This window comes from Equus asinus, chromosome 22 (assembly GCF_041296235.1).
Source record: "Equus asinus isolate D_3611 breed Donkey chromosome 22, EquAss-T2T_v2, whole genome shotgun sequence".
Taxonomy (NCBI): domain Eukaryota; kingdom Metazoa; phylum Chordata; class Mammalia; order Perissodactyla; family Equidae; genus Equus; species Equus asinus.
Genome location: NC_091811.1, coordinates 18,253,560 through 18,281,518, shown reverse-complemented (window position 1 = coordinate 18,281,518; position 27,959 = coordinate 18,253,560). Strand labels below are relative to the sequence as shown.

At 47.5% G+C, this 27,959-nt stretch overlaps 1 protein-coding gene and 1 non-coding gene across 13 annotated transcripts; both read left to right on the top strand.

Annotated features, from left to right (window-relative positions):
- The first annotated feature begins 54 nt into the window (after positions 1-54).
- CHD4 (chromodomain helicase DNA binding protein 4) lies at positions 55-27,797 on the top strand. Of its 12 annotated transcripts, none has more exons than XM_070494247.1 (40): positions 55-283; positions 1,122-1,299; positions 4,841-4,962; positions 5,182-5,376; positions 5,596-5,714; positions 5,836-6,077; positions 6,323-6,450; positions 6,714-6,849; positions 7,042-7,181; positions 7,379-7,618; positions 8,264-8,467; positions 8,589-8,794; positions 9,169-9,300; positions 9,381-9,477; positions 10,423-10,614; positions 11,098-11,298; positions 11,482-11,619; positions 11,882-12,003; positions 12,130-12,303; positions 12,692-12,833; positions 12,927-13,058; positions 13,170-13,287; positions 14,444-14,568; positions 14,903-15,140; positions 15,305-15,480; positions 18,016-18,196; positions 18,281-18,367; positions 18,454-18,542; positions 18,643-18,776; positions 19,122-19,266; positions 19,381-19,546; positions 19,812-19,909; positions 20,013-20,142; positions 20,648-20,719; positions 21,034-21,171; positions 21,428-21,536; positions 21,645-21,777; positions 25,924-26,119; positions 26,836-26,999; positions 27,181-27,797. In XM_070494247.1, the coding sequence occupies exons 2-40, from the start codon at positions 1,200-1,202 to the stop codon at positions 27,196-27,198; spliced, it is 5,679 nt and encodes a 1,892-aa protein (XP_070350348.1). In that variant the 5' UTR covers positions 55-283; positions 1,122-1,199; the 3' UTR covers positions 27,199-27,797. The 12 variants fall into 12 exon arrangements, with proteins under 12 accessions (XP_070350348.1, XP_070350347.1, XP_070350345.1 ...); XM_070494246.1 differs by having other exon boundaries at positions 25,924-26,122; XM_070494244.1 differs by having other exon boundaries at positions 7,003-7,181; positions 18,019-18,196; positions 25,924-26,122.
- On the top strand, positions 19,586-19,727 carry LOC123280038 (small Cajal body-specific RNA 11). Its single transcript, XR_006518549.2, has one exon. It is a non-coding gene; the product is annotated as a small Cajal body-specific RNA 11 (non-coding RNA).
- Positions 27,798-27,959: the final 162 nt, after the last annotated feature.

The following is a 27,959-nucleotide window of genomic DNA, read 5'->3' as shown; positions in this document are numbered from 1 at the left end:
GCGTGGCCAATGGTTGCCTGAGCGACGAGGGGGCGGGGGTTGCCCGGGAGATCTAGGGAGGAGGGTGGCGGTAGTGGAGGGGGGGTTGGAGTTGGTTGAGGTTATTATGGGCTGTCCGTGGGGGGGCGGGGCCTGTGCGGTGGGATTTCCCGGCCGGTGTTTCGGGCCCTTTAAGAGGCGACGCCGGAGCCGGAGCCATTTTCCCCCCTTCGGCCGCGGCGAGGAGGAGCCGGAGCGGGAGTGACACCGGGCCGGACCCAGTGCGACCTGCGGCGGCCTCGGGGTGAGGAGAGAGCGGGGTTCCCAAAGAGTCACCCCTCTCCGCCCGACCGGCCCCGAGGGTCATCCCTCCACCTACCCCTTCCTCAGGCGTCCCTCGACCCGCGGACCGCCCCCTGCTCGCAGCAGCCGACCTTTCCCTTTCCTGCAGGGCGCCCCCTCCCCCCCGCCCTAACCCAGAGTCTGGCCCCCCGCGACTCCCACCCCGGCGCGGGCTCCCACAATGCCCGGCGCCCGCCCCCTCGCCCTTTGCTCACTTGCCCCCCAGGACACGTGGCCCGGCCCCCTGCCCGGTGGGAGCTCCCTCGCCCTCCGCGTCCCTGCTTCGAGCCCCCCAGAGTGCCCGAGCCTCCACGCCCCCTCTTCCCCGCGGCTCCTCAGGAGAACCTGAGTTGTCCCAGAGGACAGCCTTTGGAGAGCTGCCCTGTCTGGGGACTAGCCCCTCCCCAGGCGCAGGGAGGCGCCCCCCCACCCCCAAGTGACCTTGTGTCCCCGAGCGCCTTGCCGCCTGCCGCCTCCCCCGGCCCCCCCCGCGCTGCGGCCACTCGGACCCCCTCCCCCCGTCACACCCTGCTCCGTCCAGCCTGGCTTCTCTCCTCCCCCCGCCTGCACCAGACTGCCCTCGGGGGCGTCGCTCCCGCTCATCTGGGGGCTCCAGCTGGGGAGCCGGCTTCCGGGCTGCCCCCGAGGAGTGTGGAACTAAGTTCAGCCTGAGTGGCTCGGGTGCCCTGCTCGGGTGGGGGGGCCGGGGTGGGGGTGGGCGGAAAGAGCGGGGGGTGTGGGGGAGGGGGACAGTGCGCGTCACTGACTGTTCTCTCTTTCTTCCCCCCTCCCCCGCACAGTGACTCGGGCCAGTGTAGAGGGCCCCAGGCCGCAGGCAAGAGCAGCTGGGCCAATTCCCTGGCCGGGAGCGGAAGGGGATGGCGTCGGGCCTGGGCTCCCCGTCCCCCTGCTCGGCGGGCAGTGAGGAGGAGGATATGGATGCACTTTTGAGCAACAGCCTGCCCCCACCCCACCCAGGTAACATCTTCCCCAGGGGCCCAGGGCAGGAAGGAGGCATTTCGGCCCTCCCTAGTACTCTCGTGAGGCAGGGTTGAGTTTCTCTCTCTGTCTGTGCAGTCTGAGGTGGAGGGCATCCGAAGGGAGTGGTTGCCTTTGCAGAGCTCTTGGGGGGGGTGGGGGGAGCCATGTGCCTCCTGGGCTCCGCGAGCTGAGATGCAAGCCTGCTGCACTGTCTGTCTTCGGGAATCCTATGCAGTTCCCAGTTGAGGGAGCTCTCTGAGCTGGCAGGCATTACCTTGTGTGGGTCCTTGGAGGAATGCAGGTAGCTGGGACTCCTTGGAGGCTGTGTGGTGGTGGTTGGTGGTGAGGGTTTGAGGAGGCCAGCAGAGCATGGGTGCTAGTAGGATCCTGTGCTTACTGCCGTGGAGAGGAAAGAGGGAGTGTTGGTTGCTGTCTATCTGATTATTTTTAGCTTTTGATCAGTTACTGGTTTTCTCTGCTGTTTGAACTGTGTGAAGTTTGAATTGCGCTCCTCAGCTGGGATCTGCAGCGCTTTTAGCCAGGCAGACTGCTGGAATGTTTTGAGTGGGGAAATGATGGGGGCTAGGAGTAGGATGTAATAGCCTGACAAATAAGACTAGGAGGAGCAAAAGAAGGGAGGTGACACCCTTTGCACCTCTCATCCCCTAGCAAGTGGACATAATCCTGGATTTTTTTCCTAGGGGCTTCTGCCTCTGTGCAGGTAGCCTGGGGTTTGGGCTGGTGCTGTGACGTGTTGATGTGGGTGTATTGGGGGTTTTGCCTATCTGTGTTGTGGAGTGGCTCCTTAGACTGACCAAACCCGTATGGTTATAACCACCCTGCCTCATTGGAAGAGCCCTTGTCTGTCCTTAAATGATGATTGATGTCATGCTTCTAAGTGGATGTTTCTCTTCTGTCTGTCTTTCCTTCAGAGCCCTTGCTAAGTCACTTACTTGTTTCCTTGACCTTTTTTTCTAGGTTTCTTTTTTCTACATGCCGTTTCTTTATCCTCTTGCTTATGTTTTTCCTTTAATTCTGGAGCCTGCTGGTCCTCTTTTTGTTTCCCATTGAACATCTTTCACTTCTGCCTTCTCTCCCCTCAGCTCCCGCGGCCAGTTGAGTTCATCTAGGAGAGATGTTTCCACATTTGGCATTTTCTGAGTTGGAAGACTATTTTAACCTAAGACCACTTAGGAGAGGGGTCAGTCTTATTACTGAGTCTTCAGCTGTTGGGGTAAGAAATTTAGGCTTGAGTCTCATCACTGTGTAGGGCAAGTGGCAGAGTTCTGTGTTGTTGCCTGAGGTGGTGGTGAGGTGATCCTGTCCTTTCTGTGAGGGGCATGAGAAATAGTAGTGCTATTCAGCCAGTGTTGGTTCCACATTTTGGCTTCCCATTGGCCCCTTGGTCTGGGGCTGCCCCTGTGTTGACTGGGAGCTGTACAGGCTCCCACGGTGAACTCTGCCCCAAGCTGTAGCATGACCCAGTTTTTCCATCTGCCACACCCCATTCCTGCCCCTTTCCCAAATCTTCCTCTATATCTCAGTTTGCCACCTGCCATGTCAGCATATTATCTGTTTGGGAAGTTTGGGGGTCTTATATGGATGGAACGGTGTCCCCTTTGCTTCCATGGGTTTATCCTTGTCTCCACTTCCAGCTTTTATGGAGGTAATGAAGAGGAAGAACCAAGAGATGTAGCTGATTGGGGTGGGGAGAGCAACATGAGGATAGCTGGGGAGAAGCCTTTAAGAAAAATGATTCTTTTCTGGTGAGATCCAGGCTGGTGTTCATTCCTAAGGGAATAGGAGGGGCTTTCTTGTGCCTGGCCTGATGCTAGGCTGAGTGGGGGAGCCTGATGGTGCTTTGTCAAGCTCATGTCTCCTGTTCCCGAGTATCTGCCTCACTCAGGAAGGGCGGAGCCAGAGGCATTTCAGGCTAGTTCTGGGTGTCAGGAGCTAAGAGCAGGTGTAGGATTGAGGGAAGCATGTTGTCCACCACTATCTAGACGCTGCTCCGTTTTTCTTGGTCTTGGGCATGATGACTCCCGTATGTTGGATAGGTGGCTCCCTCTAATCTATAAGAGGGAATTAGGATCTGTGGCCTGGAGTTTGCGTAGGGGTGATGAGGAAACTGAGCGTCAGAGACTTCTTGTGGGCTCCCATTCCTCAAGGTAAATCTTTTGGGTATCAGAAATTTGAGGAGAAGGTTGTATGCTCTGACCACAGCTCCGCTGAGCGTTTGTTAAATTTTAGTTCTTATGATTGAAAAAGTAATTGTGATAGAGGGAGTAACCCAGTTCTTCTCGTGGTATTACCCTTCATGTTTGTCTTGGGTTTCCTTGCCTAGGACAATAGAGTGACCTCTTGAGAACTGTGTCATTCCAGAGTAGCTGTTAGGAGAGGTGGTATTTGGACCTGGGGCCAGGTAATAATTTGGGAAGTCTTGTGTGAGGGTAGTCTTTCCCTGGCTACCTCTCTCAACCCACCCCCCTCCCCTGCCACTTCCTGTCTGTCCTATGTTGGCAGCTGGGTGCCCTAGGCTGGCTTCTGCGGTCAGGAGCCATTTTCCCTCTCTTCAGTGGGTGAGGCACTCCCTCCTTCTCTCCACTCCCTTCTCCACTCCCCCCCTCCTTGGGCGGGGGTGGCTTGGGAAGGAGAGAGAAAGGGAGGAGGGAGCTGGTGTGCTGGTGTGAATGTCTGTTACAAAGCAACCTGCCTCCTGGCCTTCTCCTCCCCCTCCGTGCCCCTTCCCACCTATCCCTGCCCAGGAGCTCTCAGTATTACCCCAGGCTTTGTGTGTGCTCCCAGCCAGGGGAGGAGGTGGAGCCAGATGGGAGGAGGATGGGGGGTGGAGGAGATGGTGACAGCTGGGCTGATTTGGGCCCCTGGGGAGAAGAGGCTACTGACCCAGGAGAAGCTGGGGAGGAACAGTAGGGCTGGAGATGGGGAAAGGAAATTACGTTTGGGAGTGGATATGATGTTGGGCTGGCAATTGAACTGGGCTCTTAGAGGTTCTGGTTGTCTTGAGGAGTCATGACCCAAAGGGGTTAGTGAAGGGTGTGGTTTTTGGGAGCCCTGAACTGACACTGTTCTGAGAAGATGGTGGGGGTGTATTCTATAGTTTTGCCTTCTAGGTAGGACCTTTCATTCTCATTCCCTGGTTTATAGAGTACTTGGTGGCCAGTTACAGGAGAACTAAACTGATTTCTCTTACTTGGTTGACACTGAGCAGCTTGGTTCAGCTGCACTGGTGAACATATAGAAGACTCCTGTTAGGAATGAGGGAGAGGAGGCAGGGGTCTGGACAGCTGCCCGAGGTGGGCCTGGTTTGGCCTGGAAGGCCTATTTCGGGTATATACAGCTCTCTTTTTGTCTGTTTTTGTCCTGAGTATCAGCTTCCTTCTGTGGAGAGTATAGCAGTTCTCTTTAGTGGAATCTGGGACAAGAGGTGGGGGAATAAAGTCTAAAGCCTCTGGATTAAGCTCTAACCTTTTGCTATTGATCTTTTCCCTGCCTACCTCTCTTTGCCAAATATATGTAGAAAACGAAGAGGACCCAGAAGAGGATTTGTCAGAAACGGAGACTCCAAAGCTCAAGAAGAAGAAAAAGCCTAAGAAACCGCGGGACCCTAAAATCCCTAAGAGCAAGCGCCAAAAAAAAGAGGTGAGTGGGTGACTGGATGTTATGAGGGACAAGAGGAAGAAGGAAGGAGCTCCAAGAAGGGTTCAAGGACTGGGGGTGTTTGTTTCTTCCTCTGGAGTGGTGGGTCGTGTCCTGGGGATGAGCCTCAGGGCTGTCCTGCGGTCAGCATGTGTGTAGCATGTGTGTGTCTGTCTCCCTCTCCCCCCTTCCCTGCTCCAGCGTATGCTCTTATGCCGGCAGCTGGGGGACAGCTCTGGGGAGGGGCCGGAGTTTGTGGAGGAGGAGGAAGAGGTGGCTCTGCGCTCAGACAGTGAGGGCAGCGACTATACCCCTGGCAAGAAGAAGAAGAAGAAGCTTGGACCTAAGAAAGAAAAGAAGAGCAAATCCAAGAGGAAGGAGGAGGAGGAGGAGGATGACGATGATGATGATTCAAAGGTGCCTGGACCTCCGTCCTCTTCTGTACTGTTAACTTCTGTCCTTCGTTTCCCACTCTACTCCCACTCTGCTGCCCCTTAGAACATTTTCTGTCCACCTATTTCTACTGATTCCCTCTCAGCTTTCTTACCCTGGACTTAGAAGCCTTAGTTTCAACTCAGATTCCCTTAGCAAGTGTGGGTACTGGGTGTCAGGTCTTTGACTTTGCTCTTTCTGCAGGAACCTAAATCCTCTGCTCAGCTCCTGGAAGACTGGGGCATGGAAGACATCGACCATGTGTTCTCAGAGGAGGATTATCGCACCCTCACCAACTACAAGGCCTTCAGCCAGTTTGTCCGGTAAATAGGAGGTCTGCGGGGGAAGGGGAGCAGCATGTTTCTATAATCTCACCTCACTTTCTTTCCCTCTTTTGTTCTTAAACTTTTTCTTCTTTTCTGTTCTTGTCCATTTTTCCACCAGACCCCTCATTGCTGCCAAAAACCCCAAGATTGCTGTGTCCAAGATGATGATGGTTTTGGGTGCGAAGTGGCGGGAGTTCAGCACCAACAACCCCTTCAAAGGCAGTTCTGGGGCTTCAGTGGCAGCGGCGGCAGCGGCAGCAGTGGCTGTGGTGGAGAGCATGGTGACAGCCACTGAGGTTGCACCACCTCCTCCCCCTGTGGAGGTGCCTATCCGCAAAGCCAAGACCAAGGAGGGCAAAGGTGAAATGATGGGATTCAGTGCCGGGGGCACTAGTGTGGGCTTAGGATGTTGAAGACACAGAAAGCATGGGAATGCTGTTCTGTTTGCCTGAAAATAGAAGATAGGAGGGAGGAGTGAATCTTGTATTTGGGAAGCTGAACATGGGGAAACCAGCTGAGATGGAGAATGTATTTTTTTTCCCCATCTTCTGCCTTGTGCTGTATATTTGGATTATATAATCTTACTTGCGCTCTCATGATTTTAGGTCCTAATGCTCGTAGGAAGCCCAAAGGCAGTCCTCGTGTACCTGATGCCAAGAAGCCTAAACCGAAGAAAGTAGCTCCGCTGAAAATCAAGCTGGGAGGTTTTGGTTCTAAGCGTAAGAGATCTTCGGTGAGATTTCAGCCCATCCCTTTGGTGATGGGGCCATATCTGATAGAGACAGTGTTACCTTATGTCAGGATCTAGTCTTCACAGTAGGCACATAAGAATGTGGGGAGTTGGCCGCAGAACAAGGTGACAAGGCTCCATGTATCACAGTCTTGCTGGGAGTCTGGTACCACTAGTAAGGGAGTGATCCCTTCTGATCCCTGTTCCACCACTCTCTCCTTCCCCTTGGCATGAACCTCTACCCTTATTCCTTTTCATTCTGTCAGAGTGAGGACGACGACTTGGATGTGGAGTCTGACTTCGATGATGCCAGTATCAATAGCTATTCTGTTTCTGATGGTTCCACCAGCCGCAGTAGCCGCAGCCGCAAGAAACTCCGGACCACTAAAAAGAAAAAGAAAGGTGTGTTTCTCTTCTGTATCTGTATGTGATGGGATGGGGTGGAATGATTGGTGAAGAATCTCCCTAAGGAGATAGGGGTGGGGTTTATTGTGGGGGTGGGGGTGGGGGGGAGATTTTTTTCTAATAACTGGGCTTTCCCTCTTCCTTGCCCAGGCGAGGAGGAGGTGACTGCTGTGGATGGTTATGAGACAGACCACCAGGACTATTGCGAGGTGTGCCAGCAAGGCGGTGAGATCATCCTGTGTGATACCTGTCCCCGAGCTTACCACATGGTCTGCCTGGATCCAGATATGGAGAAGGCTCCTGAGGGCAAGTGGAGCTGCCCCCACTGTGTGAGTACCCAGCCATTGTGGCCCTTTGAAACCCTCAAGAGGAAGGGTGGGAGAGATAAAGCTCTTTTGGGCCTGGGTTGGAGTAGAAATGGTGGTGTTGCTGGTGTAGGCTTTGGGAAGCATTCAAAGGAATAATGGGTTCAGACTTGAGTGGGTGGGGGGTGGTAAGGATCTGACTCTGTGGTCCTTTACTACAGGAGAAGGAAGGCATCCAGTGGGAGGCTAAGGAGGACAATTCAGAGGGAGAGGAGATCCTGGAAGAGGTTGGGGGAGACCCTGAAGAAGAGGATGACCACCATATGGAATTCTGTCGGGTCTGCAAGGATGGTGGGGAGCTGCTCTGCTGTGACACTTGTCCTTCCTCCTACCACATCCACTGCCTGAACCCCCCGCTTCCAGAGATCCCCAATGGTGAATGGCTCTGTCCCCGTTGTACGGTGAGTGACTGGCCCTAGCTAGGGTGAGAGATTTGAGAAGTGTAGTCTAGCAGAAGGGTTTACGCCTTTTATATGTAGGCATCATGAGGCTGAGGTCAGAGAGAGGTCATTGGAGAACTATGGACCTTTCAGCCCCGAGATAGGTATCTTCCTTCCTCCTGTGGTCTTGGGTTATCTTTTTCCTGGGAAAATGTAGGCCTGACTTCGAACAGAGGAGTTGATGCTTTGCCAGTTCTCTTAAGGGGGATGGAGCAGTGTTCTTCTATCCCAGAACATTCCTCCGTGGCTTGACACCTAGCCTCAGGGTCTTGGTAGTTTAGAATGGTTTAAATAGGGCCACTTACTGCTTTTCAGTTGCATAAGTGAAGAATTCTGGGCTCTAGGTCTGTGGGTTTTCTGTGCTTCCATGTTCTGGGTTATTGTTGAAGTCTAGCTACTGGCTTATTAAGCATATAGGAGTGATAATGTCACACAAATCCTGGATGAAGTCCAGAAGTAGAGAGAGAGTTTTATTATTTTCTCCCTAGAAGGGTCCTGGGATTAGATCTTACTTGAAATAATCCTTTGGTAAGGTTGAGGGTGTGAGCTGTACCATCTTTTCCCCATGGTAATGATTTGGTGTTGGATCATCTCTTTTTCTCTCAGTGTCCAGCTCTTAAGGGCAAAGTTCAGAAGATCCTAATCTGGAAGTGGGGTCAGCCACCATCTCCCACACCGGTGCCTCGACCTCCAGATGCTGATCCCAATACTCCCTCTCCCAAGCCGTTGGAGGGGCGGCCAGAGCGGCAGTTCTTTGTGAAATGGCAAGGCATGTCTTATTGGCACTGCTCCTGGGTGTCTGAACTGCAGGTAAACCTGGCATAAGCTAGAGATGTGGGGGCTACAGTGAAGAGGGTAGTGAGAAAACAGCCTTGTGGATGGAAAGAGTGAATGCAACTCCTTGGTGACTTATTTCTCTTTCTGCTTGTAGTTGGAGCTGCACTGTCAAGTGATGTTCCGCAACTATCAGCGGAAGAATGATATGGATGAGCCACCTTCTGGGGACTTTGGTGGTGATGAAGAGAAGAGCCGAAAGCGAAAGAACAAGGACCCTAAATTTGCAGAGATGGAGGAACGCTTCTATCGCTATGGGATAAAACCTGAGTGGATGATGATCCACCGAATTCTCAACCACAGGTACCAGTGGAGTTGGGCCAGACTGGTAGTTGTCTTGGGCTTACGGGAGGTTAGGCAGCTTATCATTGGGAGACTCTTGCCAAAGGGATTAAGAAAATGGACATCACCAGTAACTTAGACTTGGAAGAGATACACGCTCAATATATTATTATTAACTGACTGAATCCTTGTATTTGAGCCATAGGAGACTATAGATTAGAGTTAATTTCTGGTCCAAAGACTGGTATAGTAGAGGTTCTGAATATATATGGTTTGTCCTTCCTAAAGGTCTGTTTTGGAACATAGGTTATTGGCAGTTTTTGAGAGCAAGGCTGACTTAGGGGGAGAGGAGGGTGGCCTTCTGGCTTTGAGGGTTTTTCTCCTTGACCTTGCAGTGTGGACAAGAAGGGCCATGTTCACTACTTGATCAAGTGGCGAGATTTGCCCTATGATCAGGCATCCTGGGAGAGTGAGGATGTGGAGATACAGGACTATGACCTGTTCAAGCAGAGTTATTGGAATCACAGGTGAGTGACTTTGGTGAGGAGTGGAGTTGCTTCTTATTGAGAAGAATGCTAGGCAGCTGTGTGACATTTGTCTTCTTTAGGGAGTTAATGAGGGGTGAGGAAGGACGACCAGGCAAGAAACTCAAGAAGGTGAAGCTACGGAAGTTGGAGAGGCCTCCTGAAACTCCAACAGTTGATGTGAGTTGGGGTGGAAGAGGGAGGGCGGCGCCGTTGGTTGTAGGACCATGTATCTGTGTGCTCCAGTCCAGCGATGGTGCTCTGAGTAATGACCTGCAAGTAATAACTCCATAGCTGAGACGGCTTCATAAGTCTGCTTCCCCACTTCTCCACATCTCTGGAAATGAGAGAAGATAATAAGATTACTTTTTTTTTATCCTTTGAAAAATAAAAACATAGGAGGAGGTGTTTTATATGATTGAGAAAGTGTTATCAAGGGTGGGGTCACACAGCCAAGCTTTTATGAAACTTATATTGGAACCTGGGTCGCTGACTCTTAATTCATGGTTCAGTTCCTCTGGGTTTTATTTGTGTAATATAATGTGAGGATGGTTAAGGTTAAAAAGATGAATCTAGGGGGACATACAATTATTTACCTGGTGGATCTTGACTAGCAGAACTATCGTATTGCTAGGGAGGCTGTGATGTATCTTTCCTCAGAGATCTGTGGGACCAAGATCTCTGCTGCCTGATAGGTTAATTGCCTTGCTGTCTTGAGGATTCTGTTGTTTTTGAGCTAACTACTGCCAGTCCTCTTCTTTTTGCTGGGAAGCCTGGCTCTGAGCTAACATCCGTGCCCATCTTCCTCTACTTTATATGTAGAACGCTTACCACAGCATGGCGTGCCAAGCAGTGCCATGTCCGCACCTGGGATCCGAACCAGTGAACCCCGGGCTGCTGAGAATCGGAACGTGTGAACTTAACCACTGCGCCACTGGGCCGGCCCCTACAGGATTCTAAATCAAACACAAAAGTTACAATAACAATTGGGGATCTTTTTCCCCACAATTTTTGTGGCTCTCTGAAGGAGCATCTAGTGAGGATGTGTGAGGACCAGGCAGCTGTTGTCTCATGGAAGGAGGGGAATTTCTTGCTAGCTCTTGACTTGTTTATTTTATCCTTCAGCCAACAGTGAAGTATGAGCGACAGCCAGAGTACCTGGATGCTACAGGTGGAACCCTGCACCCCTATCAAATGGAGGGCTTGAATTGGTTGCGCTTCTCCTGGGCTCAGGGCACTGATACCATCTTGGCTGATGAGATGGGCCTTGGGAAGACTGTCCAGACAGCAGTCTTCCTCTATTCCCTCTACAAGGAGGTAGGAAAGCTGGGGCTGTTAGTCTTTTGTGTGGGTATTTTGTGTTCATGGTCTTTTCTTACTCTCTGAGGAGAGAGAAAAAGGAAGAAAAAATTGGTCGCTGACCTTGAAGAACATGCTTGAATGACAGTAAGATAGACACAGGTGCAGAGAGAAAGATTTGAGGGAGTGGTGCCTTGGGTAGAATCAGAGCCTCAGTCCTGGGGAAATGGATATGTGTCGCAATAAGCTGAATTGTGAGTGGAATTAGTATGAAAAGACTTAATGGAAGGGGTGAGGTCTTAAGCTCTCTGTAAAGGCGGGCATGGCTTCGTGGAAAGGAATAGACAGGACATATGCATGTGTGGAGAAAGGTGAGAGTGGAAGCCGCAGTGCACATTAGTCCTCGGCTAGCTCTTGGGACAGACGGTAGAGGTGGGCGCTGAGGCTGTATTGTGACGGGACCCTCAGTCCTTACCTTGCTGCTTCTCTTCTTCCTCCAAGGGTCATTCCAAAGGCCCCTTCCTAGTGAGTGCCCCTCTTTCTACCATCATCAACTGGGAGCGGGAGTTTGAAATGTGGGCTCCAGATATGTATGTGGTGACCTATGTGGGGGACAAAGATAGCCGTGCCATCATCCGAGAGAATGAGTTCTCCTTTGAAGACAACGCCATTCGTGGTGGCAAGAAGGCCTCTCGCATGAAGGTATCTCAGTTGGAGGGAGACCACCCTAGAGAGGGAATTGTTGCTATGGGTTTAGTTTGCCTCCTTTTGACCTGGTCCTTGGGGTGAGGCAAAAGGAAAACAGCTGGGAGGAGGAAAAAAGTCTATGGACTTACTTATGCTGGAGGAGTTGAACATTAGTGACCAGGTTGCCTTCTTGTGCAGAAAGAGGCATCTGTGAAATTCCACGTGCTGCTGACATCCTATGAGTTGATCACCATTGACATGGCTATCTTGGGGTCTATTGACTGGGCCTGCCTCATCGTGGATGAAGCCCATCGGCTTAAGAACAATCAGTCTAAGGTGAGGGGGTAGGGTAGGAGGTTATGGCCTCCAGTTTTAGTTTTCTAGTACTACCTACTCATTAAGGGGAGACCTAGGAGGAGGGGAAAGGGAAGAAGTGTCTCTGCCTCCCTCCCTTGTCATGCCCCTTGGTGGCCAGGCCTTAAAAAGAGATGGAGGTAGGGGCAGGGGTTTAACTATCGGGCAGTGAAACAGCTCAGAGTTTTGCGGAGATATGCTGGAGCCCTCTTTTCATTGAATTTCACCTCTCCATCTTCACCAGTTCTTCCGGGTCTTAAATGGTTACTCACTCCAGCACAAGCTGTTGCTGACTGGGACTCCATTACAAAACAATCTAGAAGAGTTGTTTCATCTGCTCAACTTTCTCACCCCCGAGAGGTTCCAGTAAGTGTGTGTTGATCCACAATCGGTTCATAATTCTGCTTCTCTTTCCTGTTGCCCGTTTCCTGTGTATCACTTTCCTTTCTTCCTTTTCCCTCTCCAACAACTTTTTCCTTTCTCTTCCTGAAGCAATTTGGAAGGTTTCCTGGAGGAGTTTGCTGACATTGCCAAAGAGGACCAGATTAAAAAACTGCATGACATGCTAGGGCCTCACATGTTGCGGCGGCTCAAAGCTGATGTGTTCAAGAATATGCCATCCAAGACAGAGCTGATTGTGCGTGTGGAACTGAGCCCTATGCAGAAGTGAGTCAGAAGGGACAGAAGCATTGACTTCATTTTGCAAAAACAGTTAGACATCTGCCAGTCTGTAGTGTTTCTTATTCCTCTGCATGCTCCACTTCAAGGCATCTGGTGATGGGAGCAAGCAAGGCCTAAGGAAACACCTAATGCTGTGGGGTTGGGGCCCATATTCTTATTTAAATACCTTAGCTTATTTAAAATGGTGTTGGTGGTAGTGGTGGTGGTGGTGGTACTGATAGTACTGATACTGATGGTGATACTGGTGCTTCTTGTTAGGCTTCCTTAGTCCCAAAGTGAGATATGTTGGAAGGAAGATCTTAGACCTTGGGATTGTGTTGTAAGTCACATAATAGCTCTCGAGTCTGACTTATCTTTCTATCTTGCCATGTAGGAAATACTACAAGTACATCCTTACTCGAAATTTTGAGGCACTCAATGCTCGAGGTGGTGGCAACCAGGTCTCTCTGCTAAATGTGGTGATGGATCTTAAGAAGTGCTGCAATCACCCATATCTCTTCCCTGTGGCTGCAATGGTATGTCGTGCCACCTCTCATTCATCCCTGGGTTGGAACTGCTCCATTTGGGCTTTCTTTCAGTATTTTTTTCTTATTTCTTTCTTTCCTCAGGAAGCCCCTAAGATGCCTAATGGCATGTATGATGGCAGTGCCCTAATCAGAGCATCTGGGAAATTATTGCTGCTACAGAAGATGCTCAAGAACCTTAAGGAGGGTGGGCACCGTGTACTCATCTTCTCCCAGGTATTATGCAGGCTTGGCTGGGAGCTTTAGGGAACAGCAGTAGACAAGTCTCAGTGACATGGCAAAAGGGATTTTTATCTGACTGATAATTAAACTGTGCTCCTTTTCCAGATGACCAAGATGCTGGACCTACTAGAGGATTTCTTGGAACATGAAGGTTATAAGTATGAACGTATTGATGGTGGAATCACTGGGAACATGCGTCAAGAGGCCATTGACCGCTTCAATGGTAAGAGGGAAGGACTGGCTTCAGTCCAGACATCCTCATTCACTCGTGTCTTTGGACCGGTCGCTTGTTGTTCTCATGCATTTGCTTTCCTGTGTGGTTCTCTTGGGTTTTTGTCAATGGATAGGGAAGAGTAAAGCTTTTGAATATCTTGATTGGAGGAATGTATTGGACTATTCCTAGGAGGATTTTTTTCCTTTGATGTCTTTGTCCTTTCTGCTAGAAAGAAGAGCATTTTATTTAACCTTGCTCATTTTATCTTGAGGCCCAGAAAGGGACCAGGACTTATCCAAGCTCAAATAGCAAGTTAGTGGCAGACTTGTCCCAGTAGCCACTACTTTTTTCTTTGACTTTTTATTTTAAAATAATTTTGGATTTAAAGAAAAGTTGCAAAAAATTAATACAGAAAGTTCATGTATGCTGTTCACCCAGTTTCTCTTAATAATAACAACTTATATAACCACAATACAACTATCAAAACCAGGAAATTAACACTGGTGTCATACTACTAATTGAAGTGCAGACTCTAATTGAATGTCACTAGCTGTCCTCCTAGTGTCCTTTTCCTGTTTCAGGATCCAATCCTAGATCTCACATTGCATTTAGTTTTGTCTCTTCCTGTCTGTGACAGTTCTTTATTCTTTCCTTTTCTTTCATGGTGTTGAAACTTTTGATGATTACTGGTCGGTTATTTTCTAGAATGTCTATAAGTTTGGGTTTGTCTGATGTTTTCTGATGATTAGATTGAGGGTAGGCGTTTTGGGCAAGAATATAAGCAATGCTGTGTCCTTTTTAGTGTATCACATCGGGGGGAGGACATGATGTTGATGACGTCCCATTACTGGTGATGTTAACCTTGATCACTTGGTTCAGGTGGTGTCTGCTGAGTTTCTCCACTGTAAAGTTACACTTTTTCCTATTGTAATCGATAAATATCTTGAAGGATATGTTTGAGACTATAGTAACATCCTTTTTCTCCTTAAACTTTCACGCTGATTTCTGTATCCATCAGTGGACCTTGCTTACAATGATTATCACTGTGGTGTTTGCCTAATGAGGTTTTTTATTTCTGACATTCCTTCTACATTTATTAATTGGAATTCAGGAGACGCTTCTAATGGTATTTTTGGTTCCTTTTTTTTTTTTTTTTTTTTTTTAGCACCGGGTGCTCAGCAGTTCTGCTTCTTGCTTTCCACTCGAGCTGGGGGCCTTGGAATCAATCTGGCCACTGCTGACACAGTTATTATCTATGACTCTGACTGGAACCCCCATAATGACATCCAGGTGAGCAGAGTACAGTAACTTACTGGAAGTACACAGTACTCTCTGTGAGGACTCCACCATCTGGAATTAGTTGTTTCATGGGGAAACAATGGATTCTTTTTAAGTCTTTTACCTTATTGTAAGCCAGAGCGTTTGGGTTAGCCATGGCCCTATTTTGGGTAACGTGATAGAGGGTGGTGTCTGGGGCAGGGGTGCAAAAGGAAGTTTTGTATGAGGCAAGCTGCAGCTCCTGCCTTGTGCTGGATTTAGCTTATTATGTGTAAGTCAAGGCAAAAGTGAAAGCAGGAAAATATGGTTACTTCATTTTCTGGCTTCGTTTTGTGCCCAACTCCAGGCCTTTAGCAGAGCTCACCGTATTGGGCAAAATAAGAAGGTGATGATCTATCGGTTTGTGACCCGTGCGTCAGTGGAGGAGCGCATCACGCAGGTGGCAAAGAAGAAGATGATGCTGACGCATCTAGTGGTTCGGCCTGGGCTGGGCTCCAAGACTGGATCCATGTCCAAACAGGAGCTTGACGACATCCTCAAATTTGGCACTGAGGAACTATTCAAGGACGAAGCTACAGATGGAGGTACGTTAGTCAGAAACTTGTTTTGGTGTGGGGCTTGGCCTCTCTAAAGGGTATCTTTGATACCTAGGGTCCTGAGATTTGGACCTAGGGTCCTCTGGGACTTGCTTTTTCCACTGCAGCTGCTGAAGCTGACTTTGGGGGTATGGACTCCTGATTCTTTGTAGGAGGAGACAACAAAGAGGGAGAAGATAGTAGTGTTATCCACTATGATGATAAGGCCATTGAAAGACTGCTGGACCGTAACCAGGATGAGACTGAAGATACAGAATTGCAGGGCATGAATGAATATTTGAGCTCATTCAAAGTGGCCCAGTATGTGGTGCGGGAAGAAGAAATGGGGGTGAGTATGAGTCCAAGGCAATCTTGTGCTTGGTGATTAGTCTGAAAATTGGAGCTGAGACCAAGATGGTATGAGACAAGAGGAAAACATTTGTAGGTAAATTAGTAAGTACATGGATGAATTGATATATCTCTTTCCATGAAAATAAGTACTATAAAATGACCAATCACATTCTCTTCTTTGCCGTGCCTGTCAGGAAACTCACAGCCAAATTTCTCACTCAAAACAGTTATATTAGCTCTTTATCAGAATCTCATTTCATTAACCCTACAAATAAATTTTTGATTGCTGTTTCAAGTCTCTTTGGAGAAAAAGCAGGAGGTAAGAAACATACTTAGACAGCCTATTTCCCTATGCTTTTTAAAACATTAGAATTGTTGTTTGCCCTTTTTCTTTCCTCTTCCTTTTCTTGGTCTTTTTTAGTAAAAAACAAATACTAAAATCATGATAAATGCATGGCTTGGATAATAATTTTTCCTCCTAAATGATAAAGTAGGCTATAAATGAAAAACATTTGCGTTCTCTTTAAACTATTCAGCTCAGGGGACTTTGAATTGGCATAGGTTTCTGGTGGTCTTTGCCATCTTTTCTCATCCTTGTAACTCAGAACCATCCCTCTTGCTGTGTTTTTCTGATACATACCTGTTGTCTTCTTTTTTGAAGGTGTTGCTACTAACCTCGGTTATGTGTAACTGTGGCTGAATAGTCTGATAGGTCTGTAGACTGACTGCCCTCCTGTACGGTGCTCTACGCTCTGTCAGGGCAGTGGCTGCATGTAGGAGTGATTGACTGGGGCAGCACTTTCTGAGTGGTTGGGAAGGAAGGGGTGGTACTCTCCCACCTGTTGATAATCTCTGTTCATGACGACATAGGTATACAAATGACCCTCTCGTGTGGTGGCAGCTGCTGTTTATAATATTTATAAATTTTACTTTTTGAATAAATAGTAATTCACATGGTTTAAAATTCAAAAGATACAAAGGTATGTCTTTTCCACCCCTGTCTGGCTGCCTAGTTCCCTTCCTGGGGATAAATGGTATTTTCACTTTCTTGTCTCTTTCTAAAAATATTTTATATGCATACAAATTACATATCTATCCATCCATACACACACATATATATACACACACACAAACGCCTTTTTTCTTCTCCTTTTAAATACAAAATTAGTTTCGTATACCTACTGTTCTCTACCTTGCTTTTGTCCATTTAAAAAATCTTGTAGAGTCTAAATCAGTACATAAAGAGTTCCCCCACCTTTTTCTTTTTGCTGTATAATATGTTCTTGTTTAGAAGTACCATTATTTGTTTTAAGAAATTAAGGCATAATTGATACATAACATTATATTTGTTTCAGGTGTGTAATATAGTGATTCTGTATTTGTATATATTGCAAAATGGTCACCACAACTACATATCCATCACCATACATAGTTACAAAATTTTCTTTTCTTGTGATGAGAACTTTTAAGATCTGCTCTCTTTAGCAGCTTTCAAATATGCAAGACAGTATCATTGATTATAATCACCATGCTATACGTTACATTCCCAGTACTTACTTATTTTATAATTGGAAGTTTGTACCTTTTGACCCCCCTTTCACCCATTTCACCCACCCTCAACCCCCATAATTTATTTAATTAGTTCCATCATGATGGATATTTAGGTTGATTCTAGCATTATGCTATTGGCAGCAGTTTACTTCTAATGTAAGGGATCTGGAACCAGTTAGTGGCCTGAAATGTCTGAAAAAAATATAAGACTTTCAGAGGATCATAAACATTATTGGGACATAAGAGGATATATGTATGTAATTTTTTTTTTTGAGGAAGATTAGCCCTGAGCTAACTACTGCCACTCCTGTTTTTGCTGAGGAAGATTGGCCCTGAGCTAACATCCATGCCCATCTTCCTCCAGTTTATATGTGGGATGCCTACCACAGCATGGCTTTTGCTAAGTGGTGCCATGTCCGCACCCGGGATCCGAACTGGCGAACCCCGGGCCGCCGAGAAGCAGAACATATGAACTTAACCGCTGCACCACCGGGCCGGCCCGTATAATTTTTTTCTTTTTTGCACACAGTTGGTAAACTTTGATGAAGTTTGTGAAGAACAGAAGGGCTTATGGCCCTTCTACTTTCTCTCGTAGGAAAATCTTTTGCAGTATTTCAGAAGCTTCTCCATTCTGCCTTGCTAAGGCTCTAATCTCTCTTTTCTACATTTTCTGTCTCCTAACTATATATGTATCAGTAAAAGGAGTTAGAAGAAAGCATACTGTCTCTTCATCCTTCTCTTGTGATAACAGCTCCATCCCATGTTTTTCTTTAGTTATGTTGACTGCTCATCTGTACATAATTATGAGGAGCCATGTCCTGTCAATTAAATTTCTTTTAAGTTCTTAGGTCCGAGCAGGCACACCAAGTATTTCCGAGTCCAGTCATGAGAAGGAGTTAGCAGAATGGGAACTGTGAGGACGAGGGGTAGCTGGTGGTACTGACTTCAGCACTCCTGAGTCCTGGCCCTCCCTCTGTCCCAGGAGGAAGAGGAGGTAGAACGGGAAATCATAAAACAAGAAGAAAGTGTGGATCCTGACTACTGGGAGAAATTGCTGCGGCACCATTATGAGCAGCAGCAAGAAGATCTGGCCCGAAATCTGGGCAAAGGAAAAAGAATCCGTAAACAGGTCAACTACAATGATGGCTCCCAGGAGGACCGAGGTGTGTGTGGCCGGCCCCGCCCCCCACCCATGGGCCGTTCCACTAGAGCAGTGGGCCCCGCTCATCTGCCCTCTCTCCCTCCAGATTGGCAGGACGACCAGTCCGACAACCAGTCCGATTATTCAGTGGCCTCAGAGGAAGGTGATGAAGACTTTGATGAACGTTCAGAAGGTGAGGCCTATGCCTTTCTGCTGGTTAAAATACTACTTTGTCTTATACCCTACCGGTGTCCCTCATGCAACCTTTTCTTCTTGCAGCTCCCCGCAGGCCCAGTCGTAAGGGCCTGCGGAACGATAAAGATAAGCCATTGCCTCCTCTGTTGGCCCGTGTTGGTGGGAATATTGAAGTAAGTGTCATACAATTCTAAGGAAGGTTGGGTGAGTGCTGGTATTGGGTCTGGTGGAGTAAGACCTGCTCCCTCTCACCTAGGTTCCTTCTCCCCCTAGGTACTTGGTTTTAATGCTCGTCAGCGAAAAGCCTTTCTTAATGCAATTATGCGATATGGGATGCCACCTCAGGATGCTTTTACCACCCAGTGGCTTGTGAGAGATCTGCGAGGCAAATCAGAGAAAGAGTTCAAGTAAGTTGAGAGCTGGAATGACTGATGTAGGGCAAGAGCTTCTAATCTCTGGTCATTCTACAGTACTAGTCCAGGCTAAGCAGGGAAGTTCGCTGTTTCCTCTGCTGAATTTGGCAGGCAAAGCTGTTAGTAATAGGGTTCTTTGTGTTCCCTAGCTTCTCTGGAAGAGAACCTGGGGCATGGTATGGAGTTTGGAGATCAGCTTTCACTGTGCCGGTTTGGCTTTACCTCAACATGGAACCACAGTCGTGGTCTGGGATAATGCCTAAGTGGGGATGGGAAACAGTCCGATCTAGGGGTTTGCAGGATTGCTGTTTAACTCATTTCTCTACTTATTTTTTACAGGGCTTACGTCTCTCTTTTTATGCGGCATTTATGTGAGCCGGGAGCAGATGGGGCTGAGACCTTTGCTGATGGTGTCCCCAGAGAAGGCCTGTCTCGCCAGCACGTTCTTACCAGGATTGGTGTTATGTCCTTGATTCGCAAGAAGGTAAGCCCTGAGCCTCTCTCTGTTGTTCAAGGTTTCTAGGGGAAACTGGAGGGCCAACAGGAAAGGAGCCTAGAGCTGGAATTGGGTCTTCAACTTCTTGTCCTGTTGCTATAGGTTCAGGAGTTTGAACATGTTAATGGGCGCTGGAGCATGCCTGAACTTGCTGAAGTAGAGGAAAACAAAAAAATGTCCCAGCCCGGGTCACCTTCCCCCAAGACTCCTACACCCTCCACTCCAGGGGACACGCAACCCAATACTCCTGCACCTGCTCCACCTGCCGGTAAGTCTGCGGGCACTGTCCTTTTCTGTCCCTCTCTTCTTGTCCTGGCCTATGCTTTCTCTGCTCGCCTGTGCTCAGTTCTAACAGGGGCCTCTGGCAGGACACACAGCAATCTCTCCCTCTCAGTTTAGGAGGGCCGTCCTGAGAATAGGTCTGGCTCTTAAAGGCACGAGAGGACAATTTAAAATGAGACAAACTGTGAAGGCATGATCTTCTCTCTGCTCCAGGCCCTTCTTCCTAATTAATTCTTTTCTGTTGGTTGCAGAGGATGGGATAAAAATAGAGGAAAATAGCGTCAAAGAAGAGGAGAGTGCAGAAGGAGAAAAGGAGGTTAAATCTGCAGTCCCTGAGGCCACCGCTGAGGTAAGAGATGGCGCTGACTGGATGCCACACCAAAAGCAAGTGGATAAGCCCACTCTTGGGTGCTGGCCTGCCTGCTTCAACCTTTGTCTTTCTCCTTTTAAAGTGTACACAGCCCCCTGCCCCTGCCTCAGAGGATGAAAAAGTCCTTGTTGAACCTCCTGAGGGAGAAGAGAAGGTGGAAAAGGCAGAGGTGAAGGAGAGAACAGACGAACCTATGGAGACAGAGCCCAAAGGTATCCACATTTTCAAGCACTGCAGATCCCTGTGAACCACAGTTGCTCTTGGACTTTAGCCAGGCTATAGAGGTGTCAGGAGGAAGTGACATACTGAAGAACCCTGCACCCTTGACTTTTTTTTTTAATTTTTAAAGATTTTATTTTTCCTTTTTCTCCCCAAAACCCCCCAGTACACAGTTGTGTATTTTTAGTTGTGGGTCTTTCTAGTTGTGGCACATGGGACACCACCTCAGCATGGCTTGATGAGCGGCGCCTTGTCCGCGCCCAGGATTCGAACCAGCAAAACCCTGGGCTGCCAAAGCGGAGCGCGCAAACTTAACCACTCGGCCATGAGGCCAGCCCCAACCCTTGAGTTTAAATTATGGAGTTTTCCCCTCTCTTAAGACATGTTTTATGACTTTAATGATAGCGATTGAGGTTTAGGACTGTTTCAGTTGGATATAGTGTGGAACAGAGGAGAACATTGTTTAGATATACTCTCAATGCTGTCTCTTCCCCCCAGGTGTTGCTGATGTGGAAAAGGTGGAGGAGAAGTCAGCAATAGATCTCACCCCCATTGTGGTAGAGGACAAAGGTGGGTGTTTGGAGAAACTGACTGTGGTTTAGAAGGACTCTAAAACTAGAAGCAAGGACTTTATCTTCAGGACACACCCACCCCCAGCCTCTTCATCTGTATCCATATAGCCATTTTATCCCAAGTTAAAAGATTCCTCTGTCCTCACATTTAGTTGTCCATGGGCTGGTGGCACCTTTTTCTGAGTTTGAGAGACACCTGTGTGGCGAAAGGGTGGAGGTAGATGGATGTCTTGTAGCATATAATGCCATGGGTAAGGGCCAAGGCTCTGGGTTCTGTTGAGAGCTGACATTTTTCTTTTGCATGTCCTATAGAAGAGAAGAAAGAAGAAGAAGAGAAAAAAGAGGTGATGCTTCAGAATGGAGAGACTCCCAAGGACCTGAATGATGAGAAGCAGAAGAAAAATATTAAGCAGCGTTTCATGTTCAACATTGCAGATGGCGGTTTTACTGGTATGAAAATGAGGGCCCACTGGGGTTAGAAGGATCTAAGGTGAAATTAGGGTTCTTGTCAGAAGCCAGGGTATAGAGCCTTTACCTCTACTAGATGAGGGAATGCCAGGCTGATTATATACGCCTCTTGGTTCTGTGTTAGAAAGCCAGAGGCGTTACTATTAAGGTGGTGTCTGGGGAGAAGGAGTAAATAGCTTTTTGAATTCTCACAAATGTTTGCCTTTTTCTTCCCAACCTTCCCCAAATTCCTCCTCAGAGTTGCATTCCCTTTGGCAGAATGAGGAGCGGGCAGCCACAGTCACCAAGAAGACTTACGAGATCTGGCATCGACGGCATGACTACTGGCTGCTGGCTGGCATCATAAAGTATCCTTTGCCTGAGTCTGGGCTGAGGTTCTTGGAGCAGGTTTCTCATGGTCCCACAGTTTGAGGTTCTTACTTTCCTTTTGTTTTTCCTGAGCACTTTTCCAATAGCCATGGCTATGCTCGGTGGCAGGACATCCAGAATGACCCACGTTATGCCATCCTCAATGAGCCTTTCAAGGGTGAAATGAACCGTGGCAATTTCTTAGAGATCAAGAATAAATTCCTAGCCCGAAGGTTCAAGGTGAGCAGAATGGGGAGGAATGCAGCACTGAAGTGACAGCCTCTAAAGTGCAGCAGGGACTCTGTTCACTTAGCCATGCTGGTCATTCTCCTGTATAACTTTTGGTATTCCAGGAAAGGCTTTGCTCCCAAGTATTTTAAATATTAGGGATCAAGACATACAGACTTGAAAATAAACCAGCTGTTCAAGGGCTGAAGATGACTGTGCCTAATGAATGACACAGACTAGTGCAGTGGGAGTGCTGGGGGAACACTGTAGGCTGGAGTGTTCAGGAAAGATGCAGAGGTGGGACTGAATTGGATCTCTGAGGAGGTAGGGCTGTCAGTGGGCTGGCGGTACTAGAGTACCTGTGTGGATAGAGGGTGGGGTGGCTGCACAAAGGAGAGGGAAAGGTAGAGCTCCATTTTCAGAATCACGAGGGCCAGTAAGCCCAGGACTGCAGGGACTCTCAGTCAGGAGTTCAGCAAATGTATATGGAGGCCACTTTGTGTGCAGACCATCAAAATGGGATACCATGAGACAAGACACGTGGCTCTTACACTGAGTGTAATTGGGAGAATAAGAAATATACCCTAATGAACCTTTAAACATTATGCGCCAAGCACTGAGTGACATAGGGACACAGAGAAAAATAAGGCACGGTGCCTATTCTCAAGGAGCTGTCAGCTTAGAGGCAAATGTGTGATCAAATGAATGCCATTCTGTGTACTGGGAGGGAGACTGCTGAATCCATGAGAAACTTCTCCAGAGGGAATTTGAGGAGTGAGGAGAGAGCTCACAAATGGCTTCATCATGGAGAATATGGCATTGGAATTAAGTTTTGATGAATGCAGTAGAGATTGTTGGATAGAAACAGAAGGCTTTTTGAACCAAAGGTATTAGGTTGGGCAAAGAGAGAGGCAGCAGAGCTTAGGCTGTTTGGAAACAGTAAATAGCTCAGCTGGGCTGTAGAAGATACTTGTGTTATGGTGGGAGGTAGGCTGGAGAGAGGTAAGAGCTAGAGGTCAGTAGGTGGGTTTTGGCACCAGATAAGAGATTTTGGACTTTACCCTTTAGTTAGTGGGCAGCCCTTGAAGGTTTCTGAAGTGTTTTATTATGACCAAGGAGAATGGAAACACAACACTTCATGAGGTTATAGAACTATCATATAGTCATGAGGTAGTAAAGACTGGGCTGTGATGCTGGTGCAGAAAAGGAAAAGGATAAGATAAAGGAAACAAAACACCGAAGAATTTACAGGATTTACTGATTTATTGTACGGGTCAGGAAACCTTTTCTATTAAAGGCCCAGATAGTAACTATTTCAGGCCTTGTGGGACCTAATGGTTTCTATTGTACATAGTCAACTCTCATAGTGTGAGAGCAGCCATAGGTACAAATAAACAAGAATATGTTCTAGTAAAACTTTATTTATTGACAATAAAATTCAAACTTTATATAATTGTTAGGAAGTCACAAACTTCTTATTTTGACTTTTTTCCAACCATTTAAAAATGTAAAAAGCCATTCTTAACTCTTGGGCCATACAAAATAGGCAGCGGGCCAGATTTGGTCCACAGGCCATAGTTTGTAGACTTCTAACTTACTGGATTTGAGTTACAAAGGAGTGAGACGCCAAAAATAACTCAAGTTTTGAGCTTGAGTCACTGACAAAATTAAATTATCATTGGCAGATCAAGGAAATGAGAGGGAGCAGTTTGTAGAAAAGAATAAGTTCAATTAAGTCATTTGGTGTTTCTCGCAAGTAAATATCCTCCCACTCCCCCCTCCCCATAAACAAGTGGGATCAAAGAGTGATCAACCATACAGAGGGATCAGAACAATCAGTGCTTCAGATGCAGGTTTGAAAACCATCAAGTCATTTGCCTAGAGGTGCTGGTTGACGCAAGGAGAGGAAAAATCTCTTGGCAGAATACTTTAAAAGAACAGCAGCAAGCCAAGGGTTGATCCTGGAGAAAGCTCATAGTTTGGGGCGGGAGGAGGGAGTTGGTGAAGGAGACAGGGTATATAGAGATTGACAGCAGATGCTTTGTTTGGGGTAAATTAGTAGGCCCTGATGGAGCCAGGTCTTGTAGAAGAAAGAACCACCACCATTATTCTCACATTGTCGTTTTTTCCTGACCCCTAATGGATTCATTCTCTTGAAGAACCAGTAGATACTTCAGCAAATTAAGTCTCATAACTTATAAATCAACATTCTGTCCCTTGGAATATATTTTAAAGAGCCTTTTCGAAGCTCCACCAGATGAAATGTGCAAGAGTGTTTGTTGCAGTATGAATTTTGGTGGTGGGACCTGGAGGCAACCTAGATGTTTGACATTGGGAGTGTGGATAGGTAAAATGTGGATTCACATGGAGCATTAAGCAACAGTTAGAAGCAACACAATACATGTGCTATAACAACGTAAATGGGCTTTCTAAAAAGATATAGTGGGGAAAGGAAGAAAAAGCATTTTCTATGTACAGAATGTGGTTCTATAAATTAGAAATGTGCACATGAAACAATATTCAGTCTTCAAAAACACCCACAAAAAAAACAGAGTAAGTATATTAGAAGGTTTGCCTATTGGAGAAGGAAAGGAATGAGAGTAAGATACGGAGACAAAAGAAAAGAAACAAAAATAATTTTAGAGTAACACAACTCAAATGATAGGATATGGTAGGTATATCCATAGGATGGAGTACCATGCAACCATTAAAAACCATCTTTTATAAAGAGCAGTTAATAATAAAGGAAGATTCTTACTATGTAACTTTGCAAACATTAGGTATGTCTATACAATAGTCTCCCCTTATCCATGGGAGAGATGTTCCAGGACCCCCAGTGGATGCCTGAAACCACAGATAGTAGTGAACCATATATATACCATGTTTTTTCCCTATACATACATACTTATGATCAAGTTTAATTTATAAATTAGGCACAGTAAGAGATTAACAACAATTTGGGGGCTGGCCCTGTGGCCGAGTGGTTTAAGTTCACTCACACCGCTTCGGCAGCCTGGGTTTTGCCGGTTTGGATCCTGGGCGTGGATGTGACACCGCTCATTAGGCCATGCTGAGGCGGCATCCCACATGCCACAACTGGAAGGACCCACAACTAAAAAATATACAAGTATGTACCAGGGGGATTCGGGGGGAAAAAAAGATTAACAATAATAAATAATAAAGTTGGCTGTGGGGCCATCATTAAGTAAAATAAGGGTTACTTGAACACAAGTACTGTGATACTGCGGCAGTTGATCAGATAACCAAGGTGACCACTAAGTGACTCATGAGCAGGTAGCCTATACAGTGTGGATATGCTGGACAGAGGAATGATTCATGTCCCGGGAGGGACAGAATGGGACAGTGCAAGATTTCATCACGCTGCTCAGAACAGCTCGAAGTGTAAAACTTAGGAATTGTTTATTTCTGGTGTAAAACTTAGGAATTGTTTATTTCTGGAATTTTCCACTTAATATTTTTGGACTGCGGTTGACTGTGGGTAACTGAAACCTCGGAAAGCGAAACCGTGGAGAAAGGTGGGGACTATTGTAGAATGATCTCAATTACATAAAAAATATATATGCAAAGAAAAACTTCAAAATGTTAAATACTTCTAGGAGGTGGAATTATTTGTGACTTTAATTCTTTTATATGTTCTGTATTTTCTTTTTTTTTTCTTTTTTTTTTGAGGAAGACTAGCCTTGAGCTAACATCTGCTGCCAATCCTCCTCTTGTTGCTGAGGAAGACTGGCCCTGAGCTAACATCCCATGCCCATCTTCCTCTACTTTATATGTGGGACACCTACCACAGCATGGCTTGCCAAGCGGTGCCATGTCTGCACCCGGGATCCGAACCGGCAAACCCCGGGCTGCTGAAGTGGAACGTGCGCACTTAACTGCTGCACCACTGGGCCGGCCCCTGCTCTGTATTTTCTAAATTGAGTTTTTATCATTTTGTGTAAAAGTGAATCAGTAAAGAGGTAAACAGTTTAAAAAACATGGACCTCCAAAGCGGGGGTAAAAAAAGCAATGCGATGTTAGACTGTTTGGGTTTGGGGGAGCCATCTGTCCGGTTCTTTATAGGTTCTGAGAGGCCCATCAGAAATAAGCAAAGTGAGGGTCGGTTCATCCTCTGTTTCCTCTTTATCCCTTGTCCAGCTCTTAGAACAAGCCCTGGTGATTGAGGAACAGCTGCGCCGGGCAGCTTACCTGAACATGTCAGAGGACCCCTCTCACCCTTCCATGGCCCTAAACACCCGCTTTGCTGAGGTGGAGTGTTTGGCGGAGAGTCATCAGCACCTGTCCAAGGAGTCAATGGCAGGAAACAAGCCAGCCAATGCAGTCCTGCACAAAGGTAGCCAGTGGCTCCCCTGCCTCCTCCAGACTCAGCCTTCTCCTCCCTCTGCTCCTCCCTGACACACCTGCTGCGTGTTTCCAAGCCTTCTTCAGAGCCCCTTCCTCGGGGAGCCTAGCCTTCCTCCTGGGGAAGCTAATGTCTTAGAGGCAACCAAGGACAGTAGTTCTTTGCCTCTTTTAACTCTTAATATAGTCAAGTTCTTGGAGGTGGAGAGCAAAGCAGAATAATAGACTGTCATCTGGGCTGCTTTAGAGGTGACTTCAGGTGCTTTAAGATCCTGTCACGTTCTAGACCCCTTTCAACTTTTTGTTTCTAAGTTAAAACATTGTGAGAGGGGTGGAGGATGAAATGAGGAAGACTTCTAGAGAAGGAGGGAGACACATCCAAAAGGTGGAGAAGAAGGACAGTGAGAAAAGGAAATAGAAACTTCTCTCAAGAAGTGGAGAAAATAGAGACAAAAGGGAGCAAGGGACAGTGAGGGTTAGGTGACTTTGAAAAGCACAGAATCATGGACAGTTGGAAGTGGAACATGAGGGACAGGAATGTGAGCATGGTGGAGGCCAGGTCAGGTGATTCAGTGACAAAAGACAATACTCCAGCACTCCAGCACATTAGTCCCTTGGTCACTGAGAAGTGATGGGGGGGTCCCCTGTGGTAAGAAGGATCTTGGTCTTGACTGCCACAGCTCACCACTTTTTTTTTTTCCTGTGCAGTTCTGAAACAGCTAGAAGAGCTGCTGAGTGACATGAAAGCCGATGTGACTCGACTCCCAGCTACTATTGCCCGAATTCCCCCAGTTGCTGTGCGGCTACAGATGTCAGAGCGTAACATTCTCAGCCGCCTGGCAAATCGAGCACCTGAACCTACTCCACAGCAGGTATGACCATTTTCTTCTGGCCAACGGTTCGAGCAGAGCCGTTCTGGAACTTGTGACTTTGCTCTCTCACCCTAGCTTTACATTCTGGGCAGGTGGGGCTGCCTTACCAGTGAGTTCCCGTAGGACCGGGTGGGTTCCTGTGGTCTGGAATTCTAACTCCCTTTGCCCTCTTTTCCTATAGGTAGCCCAGCAGCAGTGAAGATCCACACTGATGATACCACCTCCACCGCTGAGCAGTGACCTTCCTCACTTTCCCTTGCCCAGCTTCTCATGTGGGGGCCTGAGAGACCCTCTCCTTCCTTCTGCCCCATCTTCCATGTTGTAAAGGAACAGCCCCCAGTGCGCTGGGGGAGGGGAGGGAGTGAGGGGCAGTGGTGCCCTTCCTGCTGGAGAGACTGCAGCAGTAGCGCCGGCGCCATCTGCAGGGAGCTGGCGGGCTGGCCTTCTGGGCCCTGGCTTCTCCCCACTGTAACGTCTGTTACACACAAACTGTCGTGGGACCCGCCAGGCTTGAAGAAAATGATCTGAATTTCTTCCTCCTTTTGGTTTTATTTTGTTGGTTTATTTTGTGTTTCCTTTTCTCCTTTTTTGGGGTATTCAGAGTGGGCCGGGCCCCTGGGCGAGACACAGCTACCTCTGTTGGCATCTTTTTAATACCAGGAACCCAGCGGCTCCAGCCACTGAGCAGATAGAATAAAATAAAGTGAAAAAAAAAAAAAAAGGAAAAGAACCAAAAGCATAAAAAACCACAGCAGATTTCTTGGTGAAAATTGAAAATAAAAGTTTCCTTGTATTTTAGTGCTCTGGTTCAGTGTGAGTGTAGGTCCAGGTGGATGAGTGTGTATGACAGGAGCCCTGGGACATGTGCAGTTGGAAACTAGGGGGCTACCTTGTGTTCTGGAGTTCACAAAAGAGCCGCGGACCGCCTGCGTGCATGTGCCCCACGGCCCTGGACCAAGG